At 39.9% G+C, this 16,302-nt stretch overlaps 1 protein-coding gene across 3 annotated transcripts; it reads left to right on the forward strand.

Annotated features, from left to right (window-relative positions):
* The first annotated feature begins 7,498 nt into the window (after window positions 1-7,498).
* Window positions 7,499-16,301, forward strand: PARP2 (poly(ADP-ribose) polymerase 2). 3 transcript variants are annotated; one of them, XM_043554185.1, is made up of 16 exons: window positions 7,499-7,646; window positions 8,610-8,771; window positions 9,063-9,133; window positions 9,728-9,778; window positions 9,991-10,087; window positions 10,493-10,568; window positions 11,202-11,304; window positions 12,045-12,204; window positions 12,464-12,602; window positions 13,909-13,972; window positions 14,051-14,185; window positions 14,456-14,583; window positions 14,738-14,837; window positions 15,203-15,301; window positions 15,542-15,666; window positions 16,032-16,301. In XM_043554185.1, exons 1-16 carry the CDS (start codon window positions 7,604-7,606, stop codon window positions 16,189-16,191), a joined length of 1,713 nt encoding a protein of 570 aa, XP_043410120.1. In that variant the 5' UTR covers window positions 7,499-7,603; the 3' UTR covers window positions 16,192-16,301. The 3 variants fall into 3 exon arrangements, with proteins under 3 accessions (XP_043410120.1, XP_043410122.1, XP_043410121.1); XM_043554187.1 differs by having other exon boundaries at window positions 7,499-7,634; XM_043554186.1 differs by having other exon boundaries at window positions 7,512-7,646; window positions 9,063-9,124.
* Window position 16,302: the final 1 nt, after the last annotated feature.

Raw genomic sequence — 16,302 nt, forward strand, 5'->3', positions numbered from 1 at the left:
CCAAGGTCACTGGAGGAGTAAACTGTAGTGCTAGAATTTGATTTGGGCTTGTCCTGAGCTAAGGCCCCTGATTTTTTCTTTAATAGTTCTTAGGCTTTTTAGGGCACCCTCACTACAGTGGCGACATTAAAATTGGGAGCTCCTCTGAAGGCTCACTAAAATCATCTAACTTCAGAGTTTGCTGCCTAGGCTCACTAAGAAAGCTATAATGAATGCTCTGAGCAAAGACCAGGGAAAAAACAACATTCGCTACAGCTCCCACAAACCCAGGGAGGGCCTGGGCTCTACAGACACGAGAGAAAATGTACTAGTCTGAACCTCTTCCCAAGGTCTACCCTCCGGCCAGGGAGATCTAAGTCAAAACAGCATCAGAATAACAACAATACCTGCCCCTCCAAGCAAAAGGAATCCAGGTATTTTCCAGGAACGTGGGGACTCTGTACATGAAGCAGAGTCCGTTGTTTCTGGGTCACCAGGTCTCGGGAAGGAAGACAGACCCAGTGCTGCAGAGGCCCACGTGGAAATAAGCCAGGCAGAGCATTTCACTGCCTTCTCCCAATCTCCACACAGCCGAAATTAATCGCCTTGTGACTCACACACACTCTAATGTTTGCTTGAAAAAAAGGCCTGCCATCAGGATACAGGGCTCAAATGGAAAAGAAATTCAGAATAATCAGGGAGCAAAATTAAGTGCATACTCACCAGCCCACCACCAAATCGGAGAGACTAAGTGGAGAGACAGGAAGTGGCTTTGAGAAGTGGCCTCAGAGTCTGATTGGCTAATGAGTTAAAAGCAGACTCCCTCCTCCTTTACCTTAAAAGGTACCGAAATGATACAACCCCCCCCCCCCCACCTTCACCTACTTGTCTACTTGTGTCTTTATAGAACAGTGATGCTACTTGCACTATTTTTAGAATGACCTTTTTAAACCAAGTTTCCTTTTGAGTTCAAGTACTTAACACAAGCAAACATAGGCTAATTCAAGCTATTTATACACATGCTTGTTTAGATGGCCCTACTGTAAACAATTTTGTTCCTTTAGGATAATTTCCTAACCTTTGGACTTCAATAGGGTTAATTTATGCAAAGTAACAGGTTTCATTATAAACAGTCTAGATCCATTCAAATTAGAACTTACCTTCAGGGTAATATTCCAGTTAACAAGCCGAGTGACTAAAAGATGGGTGTGGTTAAGCGTTTAGGCTTTGAAAATGTAGTTGTATAAACCAACCTTATTAAACTAACCCTTATCTTGGTAGCTCTTTCTTCACCAGTTTCTACTACTAGTTCAAAGCCCTTTGTCTTTTGTCAATTCTTCACAAATTTGTCTCTTTGACTAAAAGTTTAAAAGTTTCCTACTCTGGTCACTTCTTCATTCTGTGAAGGTTCCCACGTACGTACATGTGAAAATTCAATAAAACTTGTATGTTTTCCCCCTGTTAATTTTTGTCAGTTCAATTTTCAGATCCTGCCAGGGACTCTAAGAAGGTTAAGGAAAACTTTTTCCTCCTTTAGAGTAGCAAATGAAAATCTCTATTTCAAGGTGCGGAACAGGGATATTCTGAGACATTTCACATAAATTGTGATAGTTTCCAAGACATTTTCTAGCTGCACAATCTGGAATAAATTTCTTAAACTCTCTGAGACTCAATTTTCTCCTCTGTACCATGGGGAAAGTAATACCTCCCTCCCTAACATATATACAAATATATGAAAGAGTCTAACAAAATGACTGGTCATAGTATATGGTCAATTCATGTTCTCCTTCCTTCCTTGCTCATCCTTCATTCTTTATAGAGAGGAAATGAAAAAGTAAATAACTGCTTGCAGGACGTTACTTATAAACTTCTATTTGTTTACACATCATACAATTCTTTCAAGATATAAGAAATCAATGGAAATTAGTTTTTGCTCCTAAATTCTGTGATTACAGACCTACACTCACTCATAATGTCCTGCTTCTTAAAGTAACAAGATTACATTGCAGATTTTCTTCTTCTCCAGTGAGTGATATTAGCGGATCATTTTGGAACCCCAGAAAGATGAGTATAAGGCTCTCTGAAATCACTGTGGAAAAAAAAACTACTTTAGTAAAGAACTTTAGAATACCAAGATGACATATAAAGGCAGAGATGCACGGACCCTACAGGCTTCAAGGGTGGATAGGAAAGGCTGCCCAGTCTCTAACGTGAATTCAGGAGAAGGGAATGCTCCTCCCTGAAGCCGTAAGTATTTTTAGAGAATTCTGGGGGAGAGAGAGGCTTGTTGTTCTTAGTAAGGCACTGGGAAACAACAATCTCCCCATCCTCCACACACACTCTAAATTTGTGGAAGAGTTCATGTCAGTTACATATCTATAGTTACCAAATGATATAAAGATTATACAGTATCACAGATTTAGCCCATTATCCCAATTCCTGCTGTACCATTATAAACAAAAACAAAAGCAAAAGAAAGCAAACAAGTTTCCCCCCAAATCACCCTTTTTCAGAAACCTCCTTTCTCAGCTCCCTCTGTAGTCACCTCTGTGGCAGCTACTCTGTTCATCTCTTTTGCTCCACTTAATATTTCTCTTCATCTCTTCCCCACTTCCATTCTTCCATAGGATATATTTTACAAGAAGTCCTTGACCATGAGACACTCCCGGGTCCCTTTGCTGTAATCACAATCCTTCACCAGGCTTTTCAGCTGGTTCCTTCCTTCTTCTCTGGACCTATAATTCCTTCCCCTTCCCACTTTATCCCGTCAGTAGCCCTGCTGATACGTCTTCTCTTTCTTCCGCATTGGTCAGGCTCTGCGGGTCTTCTGAAACCTTGCTACTATTTCATTTCCCAAAAGTTGAACAAATTTACGATGCCACAGCAATATGAATATTGCTGGCATGTCCATGGAAAGCATACAAAAAATATCTTAACGATTACAAGTCCGAGCAGTAAACTCACACTTACATTGTGCAAATACGACTGTTAAAATTTTTTATCCTTCTTTTTCCACTTTCTTTTCCTCCTTCTCTCTCTTCCTCTTCACTTTTCTTCTGCTCCTGCTATTTCTCCCTATATATTTTATAGATTCTGGGATTTCGGAATTTTTTTTTAGATACTACTTCTATTCCTTCTCAGAACCCAAATAAAGAAAATAAAATCATACTTATTTCTAGATTGTTTCAGCCATTTGAGGTTTGCATGATCTTATGTATGAACTAAAAGATTCTTATCTGGACATGGGAACTAGTTACCCAGTCCAGTGGGATGCAAACCTCAACTAGTCATTAGGAAGAGTCCTTTTCTATTTTAAAGAAGTATCTGTTTAATCTTGGGTATCACAAATCCATTTTTCACGCACTTTACTTTTTGAAATATGTAGACTTCCCCCGAAATTATGTACCTTTTATGTCTAGCTTGATTAATCAAATTTTTCCTGTCATTATGACCTGATAAAAAATGTAAATACATCTTAGGAATATCACATTATAATCAGTAATACTACCTAAAATATTCACTTACCAGGATATGAAGTCTTGATTTGCAGTTGGCTCTTCTCTTTAATTACAGTTGTCTTGACTAATTCATCCTTTTTTTCCATCATTTTTTCCTTAATGTATCTTCAATGTAATATGACAATTTTAAGTGCACAGAAAACTAGAGAAAAGAATATGATGGACATCTCTACATAGATTACCTACATTTAACAATTGTCTGTATTGTACAATATTTGCTTCATTTGATTATTTTGGTTGAAGTATTTCAAAGCAAATTCCAGATATCATGACATTTCACCCCTAATTCATTTTTTAAAGGAACTTTTTAAAAATCATAGCTACAATACCATTACCACATCTATATAAATAATCCCCTAAAATCATCTAATATTCAGTTCATATCTGCATACCCTCTTGCTCCCAAAAGGATTTTTATTGTTGGCTTGTTTAAACCAGCATCCAAATACCAAACACTGCCTTTGGTTGTTATGCTTGAAAAGTCTCTTTTAATTTAGAACAGTGCCAATCTTATTCTTTTATTCTTATAACAATAACTTGAAGAGAACAGGCCGATTGTCCTGTAGAATACTAATACTAATACTTTGCATTTTTATGCCATGTGAGCCTGAAAAATTTTTCCACGTCCTTGCATTTCATATTTGCAGTTTATTCATATCTTTTGTTCAGTTATCCACAGAAAATTTTGTTTCTCTTATGACTATTAGATAGCTCTTTATGTGTTAAGTACATTGAATTCAAATTTTAAACACTGTAGCTTTCCATTGGGCATTTTCTAAAATTCTTTCATTTTCTTTTTTAAGAATCAATAGGCAAATGTATTATTTTCCTCTGTTTTCTTGTTTTGTTTAAGACCTAAGAAAATTCTCATTCACCACACATTTGTTAAATAGTTTCTTCTAGTTATCAGTGACATGTTTTAATACTGTTTTGGTTATGTTTACTTTGTGTCTGACTATAAAAAGTTATATCTTCAGGGCATCTGGGTGGCTCATTCGGTTGGGCTTCCGACTTCGGCTCAGGTCATGATCTCATGGTTCATGGGTTCAAGCCCCGCATTGGGCTCTGTGCTGACAGCTTGGAGCCTGGAGCCTGTTTGGGATTCTGTGTCTCTTTCTCTCTCTGTCCTTCCCCTATTCGTGCTCTGTTTCTCTCTGTCTCTTAAAAATAAATAAACATTAAAAAATTTTTTTTAAAGTTATATCTTCAAAATATATCTCAGTAATTCTCACTGACTACCATAAAAAATAACAACTAAGCGAAGAAAAACTAAAAATAAAAATAAATTTTTAAAAATGTGGGGGGTATGGTAATTACTACCAAGAAACTTGACAAATACAATAGTCTAGTAGATAAAAATAAACTTTGGAGTTACATAGATCTGACCTGCCTCTTATGAACTGGGTGTTACGGGCTGAATTGTGATCCTGCCTCCCAAATGCATATGTTTTAAACCCTCCCACGAGCTCAGAATGTGACTGTATTTGGAGATAGGACCTTTAAAGAAGTAATTAAGGTAAAACAGGTCATATGAGTGGGCCTTCATCCAGTATCACCAGTGTCCTTTTAAGAAGATGAGATTAGCACATAGACACAGAGGGAGGATAGTGATTGGGAAGACAGGGAAGAAGACAGCCATCTACAATCCAAGGAGAAAAGCCTTAGAAGAAACCTACACTGTAGACACCTTTATCTTGGATTTCTAGCTTTCAGAATTCAGAAAATAAATGTCTGTTGTTTGAGCCACCCAGTGTGTGAGCTAGCTATGGCAGCCCTAGCAAACAAATAGACTGTGTGAGCTTGAATAAATTACTTAAAATGTTCTAAAGCTCAAATTCTTTAGCCATAAAATGGGGACAAAAACAATACCTACCCTGTAGGGTTGTTGTAAGAATTAATGTATGTAAAGTTCATACCATAGTAAGCACCAAATAAATTCTAGCTTTTATTATTTTGAAGGTTAAATGAGATTATGCACGTTAAAGCACTTTACTCAGTGTCTAGTACACAAAGAAACCTCTGCTGAGTATTAGCTAGTTGTAATAAATTTTCCATTTTTAGTACATTTTCCTATCTCCAAACTAATGCCTTTTAGACCAGTCTAGCTTATTTGTGCTATAATTAAGTTAGATGCAACAGATTTTAACCTACCAACGAAAGAAATTAACCAAACCAATCCCATCCAACAAGCATTTGTTGAGCATCTACATTTTGTTAGATTTATTGCCAAATACTTAATACACTTTGATGTTATATTAAATACTATCATTTCTTAAAAATTCTATTTCTATTTGTTTGAAGCTCTGTTATAAAAATGCAATTTATTCTTACAGGTTATTTTCTATCAGCCTTGTTAAACTTTCCTATTGAGTTAAAAATGTTATCCTGTAGTTTCTTCCGGATTGTTTATATTCACAATCAAACCACATGCAAACAATGAGAATTTTGTTTTCTTTTTTCTAAATTTTATGTGTTTTGATAAACAAAATTCTTTAATTTTAATATAATTAAATGCATTAATATTTTCTCTTATACTCAGTGACTTTTGTCTTAAGAAACCCCTTCCTTACCTCAAGATCTAAAAGATATTTGTGTGTATTTTCTGCCTAAGAGTTTTCAAGTTTTATTTTTGAATATTAGTCCTTAACCCATCTGTCGTTCATACACACACACACACACACACACACACACGCAGTAGGACAAAATATAGTTTCTAGCCTAGCTTGCTGTGGAAACTAGCTGCCTCTCCGGCTGATCTCATACCACGCTTCCTTTTGCACTCATTGTTTCAGCCATTTTTCTCCCCTGTTCACTTTGTGATTCTCCAATACAGCTCAACTCCTGTCATGGCCTCAGTGATGAGTTCCGCAGTTTACTCTCCCATTAGAACTTCCTTCCATTGTAGCTGTACTTTTGCTTCTGCTTGTGTGATTACTTGATTAATATCTGCCCGCAGCTACACTGTGAACTCCATGAAGACATGAGTTCTATCTTGGCCAAAATATTCTCTATCTTGACCAAACTATTGTAACCCCCAAACCCAGTAAGTTCCCCAATAAATATTTGTTGAAGTAATGAATATATAAATATCTCTGTATCTATACATATAATGAAAATCACCAACACCAGGGTTGCCGGGTGTTATCGGTAAGAATGAAGACCCTCACATTCAGAGGGTCTGGGATAGGGGGCAGGGATCTGAAGTCTGTTTGTTATGCTTGTTAGGTGCACTGCCCTCACCCTCTGTGGGGCGGTGGCACCCAAATATCTGAGAACTCCTAATGTCATCACCAAGTACCTTTGTAAAAGCCAAATGACCAGGTTTCTCTGGTCTTCAAAGTCTCCCTAGATCATTAGCATTCCCATAGCTCCCCTGACCCTTGTATCCCCCTTTCTTCCCCTAGCCAAACTCAACTTTTTGAAGCTTCCACTACTCAAACTTCCACTAATAGAGCTTTCTATTCTAGGATTTCCACTATTAGCTAGGATTTGTAATTGTAACTTTCTCCTTGTCCCGCTTTATTTTTTTCAAAAGCAGGACGGGGGAGAGTAGTCTGAATTGGGTTATGAGGCCCCCCCGTTGGGGGGGTACCTCACCTCAGCCATTGAACTCACTTCGCTGGCCGTGAGTCTTTTCCAAGCTCCGGCTAAGGAGGCATCCGCCAGGCCCCTCCTCGAGGGCGGGGTCCATGGCATCTCCTGCCCAGTCTGCCCTCGCGCGGAGCCCCGTTCTCTGGGAACTCACCTCCCCGAAACTCAGGGAGGACCCTGTTAGGGCCGCTTTTGGCCCTAGTCTCAGACCTTCCCAGGGGACATGGGGTAGAGTGACTTAAGGCACTCAGCGCGTAGCCCCACCGATGAGCTTCCCTCCGCCCTATGGGAAACGGTGGCCCCGCCGAGCATTTATAAGACTCCCATACCTAAAGACATTTCTCAGTTATGGTGATTTCCCACAACACACAGCAACATGCAAATATCGAGGGGTGTACCGCCCCTGTCCTTTGTAGACGTCTTCTCTCCAGGACGCACGCGCGCTGTATTCCCGCCTTGTGACTCTAGGCGGGCGATTCCTGGGAGAGGGTTGATGACGTCCAAGTTCTGGCTTCATGGCGGCCCGGCGGCGGGGGACTCGCAGCGGTAGGGCACGAGGTTCGGAGCACATTGTAGGGGGCTAATGCTGGAGAGGCGGGGAGTCTGAAGGGAAAGGTGCCCTCTGCCCTAGCCCCTCCCCTTCCGTCGCCCTTTGACCCGCCCTTAGCTATCAAGCTAGTTTAGGTGTAAAACTCTTAAAATTTCGGTTCTCAGACCTTTTTGGATTACAGAATTATGAGAAGGGCTTGCTTGTAGACATCTAATAACTAACAGTGCCAGCACTATTTTAAACACCTAATGTCCAATTAAAAAAATTTACTTGTAAGGTGCATCATTATGTATCACTAAGAAAGGAAAAATGCTTCCAACTAAAACGTGATTCATTGCTTATATGTCATCCACTGTAGGATGCATACCAGTTTCAGAGATAGTAAAATTCAGGTTTTAGGACTAATGAGCCATCATACTCTCTGTGTACTATGTTTTTAAGTGCATAAGTCCATCCTACAAATTATATACTATTTTTGTCATCCTCTGGATTTTACAGTGGGGGCAACTAAAGTACAAAGAGATGAAATAACTTCTACAGGGTTTCACAGCCAGAAGAGACAGGGCTAGGCTCTAAGCTAGACAACTCCAGAGCACTCTATTAACCACAATCTCATACCACCTTAGTTTGAGGATAGATGTTGAGAACGTTTGGGGGCATGAGTAAATAGAGATAAGCAGGCTATGAGACTCTTGCCTTAGGCTATGAGCTCACAAGAGCCCGTGGGGCTCCATTTTAATTTAATTTAATTTAAGTTTAGTTTAGTTTATTATTTGGCTAGAATAGCAGTTTAGGAAGTGATTTCTCAGACTATTATCAAGAACAGTGGTATGCAGTTATTATTTCTTTGTAAATTTACAAAACCATCTTGAGCCATTTCTTTAAAAAGATGATGTTTTTTCAAAGTAGGATCGTGTTCAGTGGGTACTCATTCTTTCTTTTGGTTCTTTGCCCATTCTTTGTGCCCATAGCTTCTGTAGCATTAAACAAAGCTGGAAGAGTTAATAATAGCAACGTAGCTACAGAAGACTGGCCTCCTGCAAAGAAAACTCGAAGATGTGAAAGGCAGGGGGTAAAGAAGGAGCCTGTGACTGAAGGAAAGGCCAATACTGACAAGACAGAAGATAAGCAAGGTCAGCTTCAAGTGGTAGGCCAGGGAGGCTAGCAAGAATGTCTATGGGAGGCTGCGGGTGAAGGATGTCTTGTTCTTTCAACTCTTCTTCCTTTCTCGAAGATATAATTAATATTCTATCCTTTGGGTGTAGTACTCATCTACTTTCTCGGAATCTTCAGTTTCATGTAGTTTAAACAGCTTGAGAACTGGGCAGATCAGGATTGCTTGGGAAGGGCAAAGTTAATTATGACATGATAACTATTTTTGATCCTCATATAAGTAGCTGTAGTCCGTATCTGTCTTTCCTCAGAGTCTGTGAAGACTTTGCTGTTAAAGGGAAAAGCTCCTGTGGACCCGGAGTGCACAGCCAAGGTGGGGAAGGTGAGAGACTCCTCTGCCCATCGGTTTCTCAGAAAGCAGTTGTTCATTTGTTACTTGGATTCTTGTCCAGAACACTGCTAGGACTCATTTTAAGAGTCCTTTCCCAAATACTGCTTGTGATTAATTTTCTCCAAGACTAAGAGATGGAAGTGGTGGAGTTTGGGGATAATAATCGGTATTTCTAACTTCTGGGGTTGTCATCAGCTTCCCACACCTCATTCTCTTTCTCAATTAGAAAATTATACCATTATGAAGGAAGAACCATCTCTGTTCTAATGAGAAACTGCCCTGGTATGGTGTGAGTTACTGATAAATGTGAAAAGGATGTGAAGAATACAGAAAAAAGGCTTCCTCTGGAGCAGGTTTTAACTGTCAGAATCATGTTTTTCTGTAATTACAAAAAAAGCAACGTGTTTTCATTATAGGAATAACAGGTTATGGGGAGAAGAACATACTCTGGCATTTCTTTCCTTGGAAGATGGCTGTTGGCAGTGCTGGAGAATGACACCTTGAGGCAGAAGAAAATTTAGTGTCACTTAGGATCTCATTAGGGCTGAGAATATACTGATGTCAATTTTTTCCTTCTCTCTCTAGGCCCATGTGTACTGTGAAGGGAAGGATGTCTATGATGTCATGCTAAATCAGGTAAAGGGAGGAGCCATTCTATTTATGGCAATTTCTTCTTGATAATTACTGATGACAGTGTCCCAATGCCCAGATCTTTAATTCTGAAGTCCCTTATATTAGCCTTTTCCTTATAGCAATAACTGGTACCGCCGGTGACCAAGGAAGAGTCATCGGTTTATTGGCTTCCATTTGTAAACCTCTCTCTTATGTTCATATTTCTCTCATCATAGACTAATCTTCAGTTCAACAACAACAAGTACTATTTGATTCAGCTCTTAGAAGATGATGCCCAGAGGCACTTCAGTGTTTGGATGAGATGGGGCCGGGGTAATGACTTTTATTATGGATCTTCTGATTGGTCATTCAGAAAGCCTAAAGCGGCTTAGTGAGTAACCAAAAGATCCCCTGGGTTTCAGTTGGTAGAATGGAGGCTCTGTAACCTGGGAGGGGCTTGCAAATGGAATAGCAAGCATCCTCATTGGAAAAACCTAGGGCAGACTGTTGAGGCTGGGAGTGTCCTGCAGTTGGTCTGCTAATGCTGCTCAGGGACTGTGGCAGTTAGCAGGTAACTAGTATCAACAGGATCAGCTTCTTGGATCCATTCACCTTTCCTTCTCCCCTTCCTGCCCATTTGTCACATGCTAAGCAGGGAGACCTTAGCTGGCTTGTTTCGAGAGAGAACTCTTCTTGGATTGGCAGGAAACCATCTTATGTGTGGCATTTACTTTGCAGTGGGGAAAATGGGGCAGCACAGCTTGGTGGCTTGTTCAGGGGACCTCAACAAAGCCAAGGAAATCTTTCAGAAGAAGTGAGTACCAAAAAAATACTATTCTTATTGGATGTGTCTTCTTTAAGAATTTTATAGGAAGTGTGATTTGGCCTCACTGTTAATGTATTTCCACTGTGACATTCTGTGACTGAAACACCAAACTGCCTCCTTAAGTTAGTGATTATATCACCTAATGTTGAAATTGACTAAAAATAGAAGAATCTAATATAATTAGCACATGACCAACAATTTAGGAAACTTGGGAAACCCAGGTGGGTAGGATGAGAATATTGCAGCTAGAGTTTTAAAAATTCTTTCACTATGATGTGGATGCAGAGCTTTCTGGAGTCTCTGAGAATCTTTCAGAGACAGGGAGCAGATAGGGATCTTTTGTTTAAAATCTCAATGGCTTATGTGGTATTTTGGGGCCTTTAAGAAGCTCAAGGACCCTTTTTCCCCATTTTTTTTGTTCCCTTTGTCTCCAGAGCTTTTCCTTCTATTCAGGATCCTAATTTAGAGTCCAGATTTGTGGGAAGTTGGGTATAAAAGAGTTCTAAGAAGTTTGGGGGTTGGGGGGAGACATAGTTTGGAGATGTTCTAAGGAAACAATTATAAGCCCATTCCTAGTAGACCCTTATTTGTAAGATATTCTCACCATCATGGATTCTACAGATTCCTTGACAAAACAAAAAACAATTGGGAGGATCGTAAGAAGTTTAAGAAGGTGCCTGGAAAATATGATATGCTAGAAATGGACTATGCCACCAATGCACAGGTAAACTGACTACACATTTGGGGAGAAAACTGCTTCCTCTTAACCAAGGTGAAGTCTAACAGAATGGCTTAGATCAGGTCCTAGACTAGAACAGACCAGGGTGTCTTGAGTCTTGCTGTTCACCACCTAACTGAAGATAACAGTTACCTCAGGGATAACTTTCACGGATCTTTGTAATCTTAAAGGGACTATAGAATGAAGATAGAAAATGCTGTCTAGTCTCTACTGTCTAGTATGGTTCTTATAAAATCTCAGGTCCTGAAGTTTAATGTATGGATCCAGAGAGGAGTAATACATAGTCACAGTGATGAAACTGCATTTAAAGTTGTCTTCACTTTTGGTTATATACTACCAGTATATACCATACCAATAAAGAAAATAATAATAATTTTGACAAATTGAGTTGCAACCAGGATGCTGAAAACTGTTACATACAGTATCTGAAAAATGTAAAAATCTTAGTCATTTTAAGATGAGAAGATCTGAGACATAATAGCTGTCTTTACATACTTACCAGCATATTAGGAGAGCCTTTTAGACTTATTCTGAGTGTTTAACTATGGGAGGCAGATGTAGGAGTCACACTGAGTACTCTAACTAGGTTAATAATGGAATGAACCTGTGGTTTGGCAGAGGCTGATTGATGTTCACCTGCCAGGAATATTGTAGAGCCATCCCTTGCAGAGACCTCAAAATAGATACTTTCATATTTTTCTTTTCTTTTTTTTTTTTGGCTGTAGAATGAAGAGAAAACAAAAAAGGAATCTCTTAAATCCCCCTTGAAACCAGAATCGCAGCTAGATCTCCGTGTACAGGAGCTGATAGAGTTGATCTGTAATGTCCAGGCCATGGAAGAGATGATGGTAGAAATGAAATATGATACCAAGAAAGCCCCTCTTGGTAGGACTTCAGATGCTATCCTACATTCCCTCTCTATATTTCCTAGTTCCTTTCATGGAATATTTAGTCACCTTCATGATTTAAAGCTTGCTGATAGTATGAATGAAGAACAGGAGATCTGGGGTAAGCGGTAGTATGAGGGGAGAGAAGCTGTTTTGAAAGTTGAGTGGTGAGAGTCTTTGTTGGGTAGGCATGTGAATACAGTTTACAGGGTAAGACTCCACATGTGGGATCTGATGATCTTTGGCTGGGCCTACAGGGAAGCTGACAGCGGCACAAATTAAGGCAGGCTACCAGTCTCTTAAGAAGATTGAGGATTGTATTCAGGCTGGCCAGCATGGACGAGCTCTCCTGGAAGCATGCAATGAATTCTACACAAGGATCCCACATGACTTTGGGTAAAGCCTGTGCTGTTACTTCTCTTTGGTCTTCTACCTAACCATATCCCCTATATCACTCAGCAGCAACTATAATTTTTTTAATCTTTCATTTCTAATGAAATGATCATCTTGGATAAACACGGAGCCAAAATAATTTAGAGATAGCCTATTTAGTCGGCTTACAAGTTTGGAATGCAAACTCCTGACCTGATTACAACCATATTTTCTGACCAAATGGAAGTTACCCAAGAGAATATGGGTCTAGCTATCTAACCAACAAGTAAAATACCTTCAGACATATAACTCCCTAATTCAAATGATTGTAGGTATAATACATTTTATCTTTGTTGATTCTATATTCTGGTGTCGATTCTGTTTTTATTCCTTTCATTGCTTTTTAGAGCTCTGTGACCTAAAAATAACCCTAAGTGGTCAACAGGTCTGCTTCTGCTCCTAGACAGGACTATATCCAAATTATTATTTATGGATATTGATATAAAGATTCATCTATTATTTAAAAAAATACGGGAAATAACAAGTGTTGGAGAAGATGTGGAGAAAAGGGAATTCTCATACACTGTTGGTAGAATTGTAAATTAGCACAGCCACTATGGAAAACAGTATGGAGATTCCTCAAAATACTAAGAATAGAACTACTATATGGACCAGCTATTCCACCTCTGGATATTTATCTGAAGAGTATGAAAACATCAATTTGAAAAGATATGTGCATCCCTGTGTTCATTGCAGCATTATTTACAATAGCCAAGATATGGAAACAACCTAAGTATCTATTGACAGATAATGGATAACAATGTGGTATATTTATACAATGGAATACTACTCAGCCATAAAAAACAATGAAATCTTGCCATTTGCCACAACATGAATGGATGGATCTTGAGACTGTTATGCTAAGCAAAATAAGTCAACAGAGAAAGACAAATACCATATGATTTCACTTATGTGGAATCTAAAAAAAACAAAACAAAAACTAATTCACAGATACAGAGAACCAGACAGAGGAAGGTGGTTGGGGGTGGGCGAAATGGGTGAAGGAGGTCAACAGTATGGTGAGGGATGGTAACTGGACTTGGGATCACTTTGTAGTGTATACAGATATCAAGGTTATGTACATAACCTCTCTTCATATATTTATATATTTGGAACCTCTCTTTATATATATATAGATTCTCCCTCACGTGGAAAACCCCAGTTTTTTATACTTATTTTCTAAAGGACCTATCTTTAGTCTGTTACTTCCAGTCACGTGCCTTCGGTCACACATCAGAGAACTGATTATGAATTATATCTCTGTTCTTAGACTCCGTACCCCTCCATTAATCCGGACAGAAAAAGAGCTGTCAGACAAAGTACAACTACTAGAGGTGAGACATGTGTGGATTGGGAAGCATTAATTCTGTTCCCAAGTTCCTACACATTGATCCTGCATCTCATCTTGCCAGGCTTTGGGAGACATTGAAATTGCCATTAAGCTTGTGAAGATGGAGCTGCAAAGTCCAGAACACCCATTGGACCAGCACTATAGGAAACTACATTGTGCCTTGCACCCTCTAGACCATGAAAGTTATGAGTTCAAAGTAAGAAAAATGGTCATGTATTTTCCTGCCTTTAAGACCCATCCCCCTAACCCCACTGTTCTCTGAGTGCTTCTGGTTAAGAGCAAACTTTTACATAGAGCAGAGTTTCTGTGTACCAGGAATTGGGGAAAGTACAGCTCTCTCACTGCCTTGTGAGACCATTAGGGAGCAGGAAGTCTGCCAGTTTTTACCAGAAGCCCCAAGGTTCTTCAGCTCAGTCTGGTCTCTTGTACAGTCCGTATCAGCCATTTCTTTCATTTTTTTTCACAGGTGATTTCCCAGTACCTACAGTCTACTCATGCTCCCACACACAGGGACTATACCATGACCTTGCTGGATGTTTTTGAAGTAGAGAAGGAGGGTGAAAAAGAAGCCTTCAGAGAGGACCTTCATAACAGGTCTGAGTTTAGCTTTGGGTTTGGGAAAACATTCCCTTGCCTGAAGTGTGGTTATGGGACTTCTGGAAAATGGCAGAAAATGGCTTTTTTGTGTTTATGGCCTATCCCTGCTGGAGAGCAATAGAGGGCAATAATAATAATGGCTTTTCCCTAGGATGCTGTTGTGGCATGGTTCCAGACTTACTAACTGGGTGGGAATCCTGAGCCATGGGCTTCGAATTGCCCCACCTGAGGCTCCCATCACAGGTTACATGGTGAGTAGAAATTGAATCCTGGAAGGAAGCCCAGGGTAAAGGATAACAATAATTTTCGCAGTCCTTTTTTTTCTCTTGTATTTCTAGATTAGGATTCTTCCCAAGAATTAAAACAGCTCACTAAAAACCCTAACATTTCTTACCTTTTCCCTCTTCCTTTAAATTCCTAAAGATATCCCATCTACCCCCTCAGAAAGCAGAGACTCACCAATACATCTGCCTTCTCTGGAACAGAACTGCAAGGAGAAACGGAGAAGGGTCTATATAGTGTTTAAGATAATGGAAACATAGGGTCACTGGTATAGGCCTCCTTTCTAACACAGTGGGTTAAGCAGCTGACCTTCATGGCTGTTGATATGTTTCAGTTTGGGAAAGGAATCTACTTTGCCGACATGTCTTCTAAGAGTGCCAATTACTGCTTTGCTTCTCGTGTGAAGGATACTGGACTGCTGCTTTTATCAGAGGTGAGATGAACATATTTATGATCTCTAGTTTGTTATGAGTTCCTATGTTTCCAAAGAGAACAGTTTGACTCCGGAACCAGGAGGTATACCTGGGAGAACCTGAGAGGGGACCAAGGGCAATTTTCATTCTGTTCCTCTGCAGGAGTAGGGGAAGAAAGTACTGATGGGATTTTCTGTTTGGCCTTAGAGCCATCCACTTCTCAGTAGGATGTGGGTGTTAAAAGATCTTTTGCTTTGCAGGTAGCTCTAGGTCAGTGTAATGAGCTACTGGAGGCCAATCCTGAGGCAGAAAGATTACTTCAGGGCAAACATAGCACCAAGGGACTGGGCAAGATGGCTCCCAGTCCTGCCTCCTTCATCACTCTGTAAGTATTCAGTCTAGAGGGCCAGAAGACTCCTTTTGGTCAGATAAGACTCTCTACTTTCTGTGTTCCAACTTTTTTTTTTCTTTAAAAAATTTTTTTTTTTCAACATTTATTTATTTTTGGGGCAGAGAGAGACAGAGCATGAACGGGGGAGGGTCAGAGAGAGAGGGAGACACAGAATCGGAAACAGGCTCCAGGCTCTGAGCCATCAGCCCAGAGCCCGACGCGGGGCTTGAACTCACGAACCGTGAGATCGTGACCTGGCTGAAGTCGGATGCTTAACCGACTGCGCCACCCAGGCGCCCCACTGTGTTCCAACTTTTGACACTGATGCCGATGTTGACACACTTTCTTCCACTTGGCAGGAATGGGAGTACAGTACCCTTAGGACCAGCAAGTGACACAGGAATTCTGAATCCAGAGGGTTATACCCTCAACTACAATGAATTCATTGTCTATAGCCCCAACCAGGTCCGCATGCGATACCTTCTAAAGGTACGGTTTAATTTCCTGCAGCTGTGGTGAATGTCAATAGTAAATAACCCGGATGAGATGTGATCTTCAAACAAGAAAATGTGTAGTGTTGTACTTTTGACTTTTCTGATATTTTATGTAATAAAAATAGCACAAATCTAC

This window comes from Prionailurus bengalensis, chromosome B3 (genome assembly GCF_016509475.1).
Source record: "Prionailurus bengalensis isolate Pbe53 chromosome B3, Fcat_Pben_1.1_paternal_pri, whole genome shotgun sequence".
Lineage (NCBI taxonomy): Eukaryota > Metazoa > Chordata > Mammalia > Carnivora > Felidae > Prionailurus > Prionailurus bengalensis.

What these genes read in the sequence shown, in the direction of transcription:
- PARP2 (XM_043554185.1), top strand. Translation starts at nt 7,604, where the DNA reads ATGGCGGCCCGGCGGCGGGGGACTCGCAGCGGTAGGGCACGAG. An exon ending in GCACAGCCAAGGTGGGGAAG is followed by an intron (nt 9,134 to 9,727) that starts GTGAGAGACTCC and finishes TTCTCTCTCTAG; the next exon opens with GCCCATGTGTACTGTGAAGG. An exon ending in AAGGAAATCTTTCAGAAGAA is followed by an intron (nt 10,569 to 11,201) that starts GTGAGTACCAAA and finishes TGGATTCTACAG; the next exon opens with ATTCCTTGACAAAACAAAAA.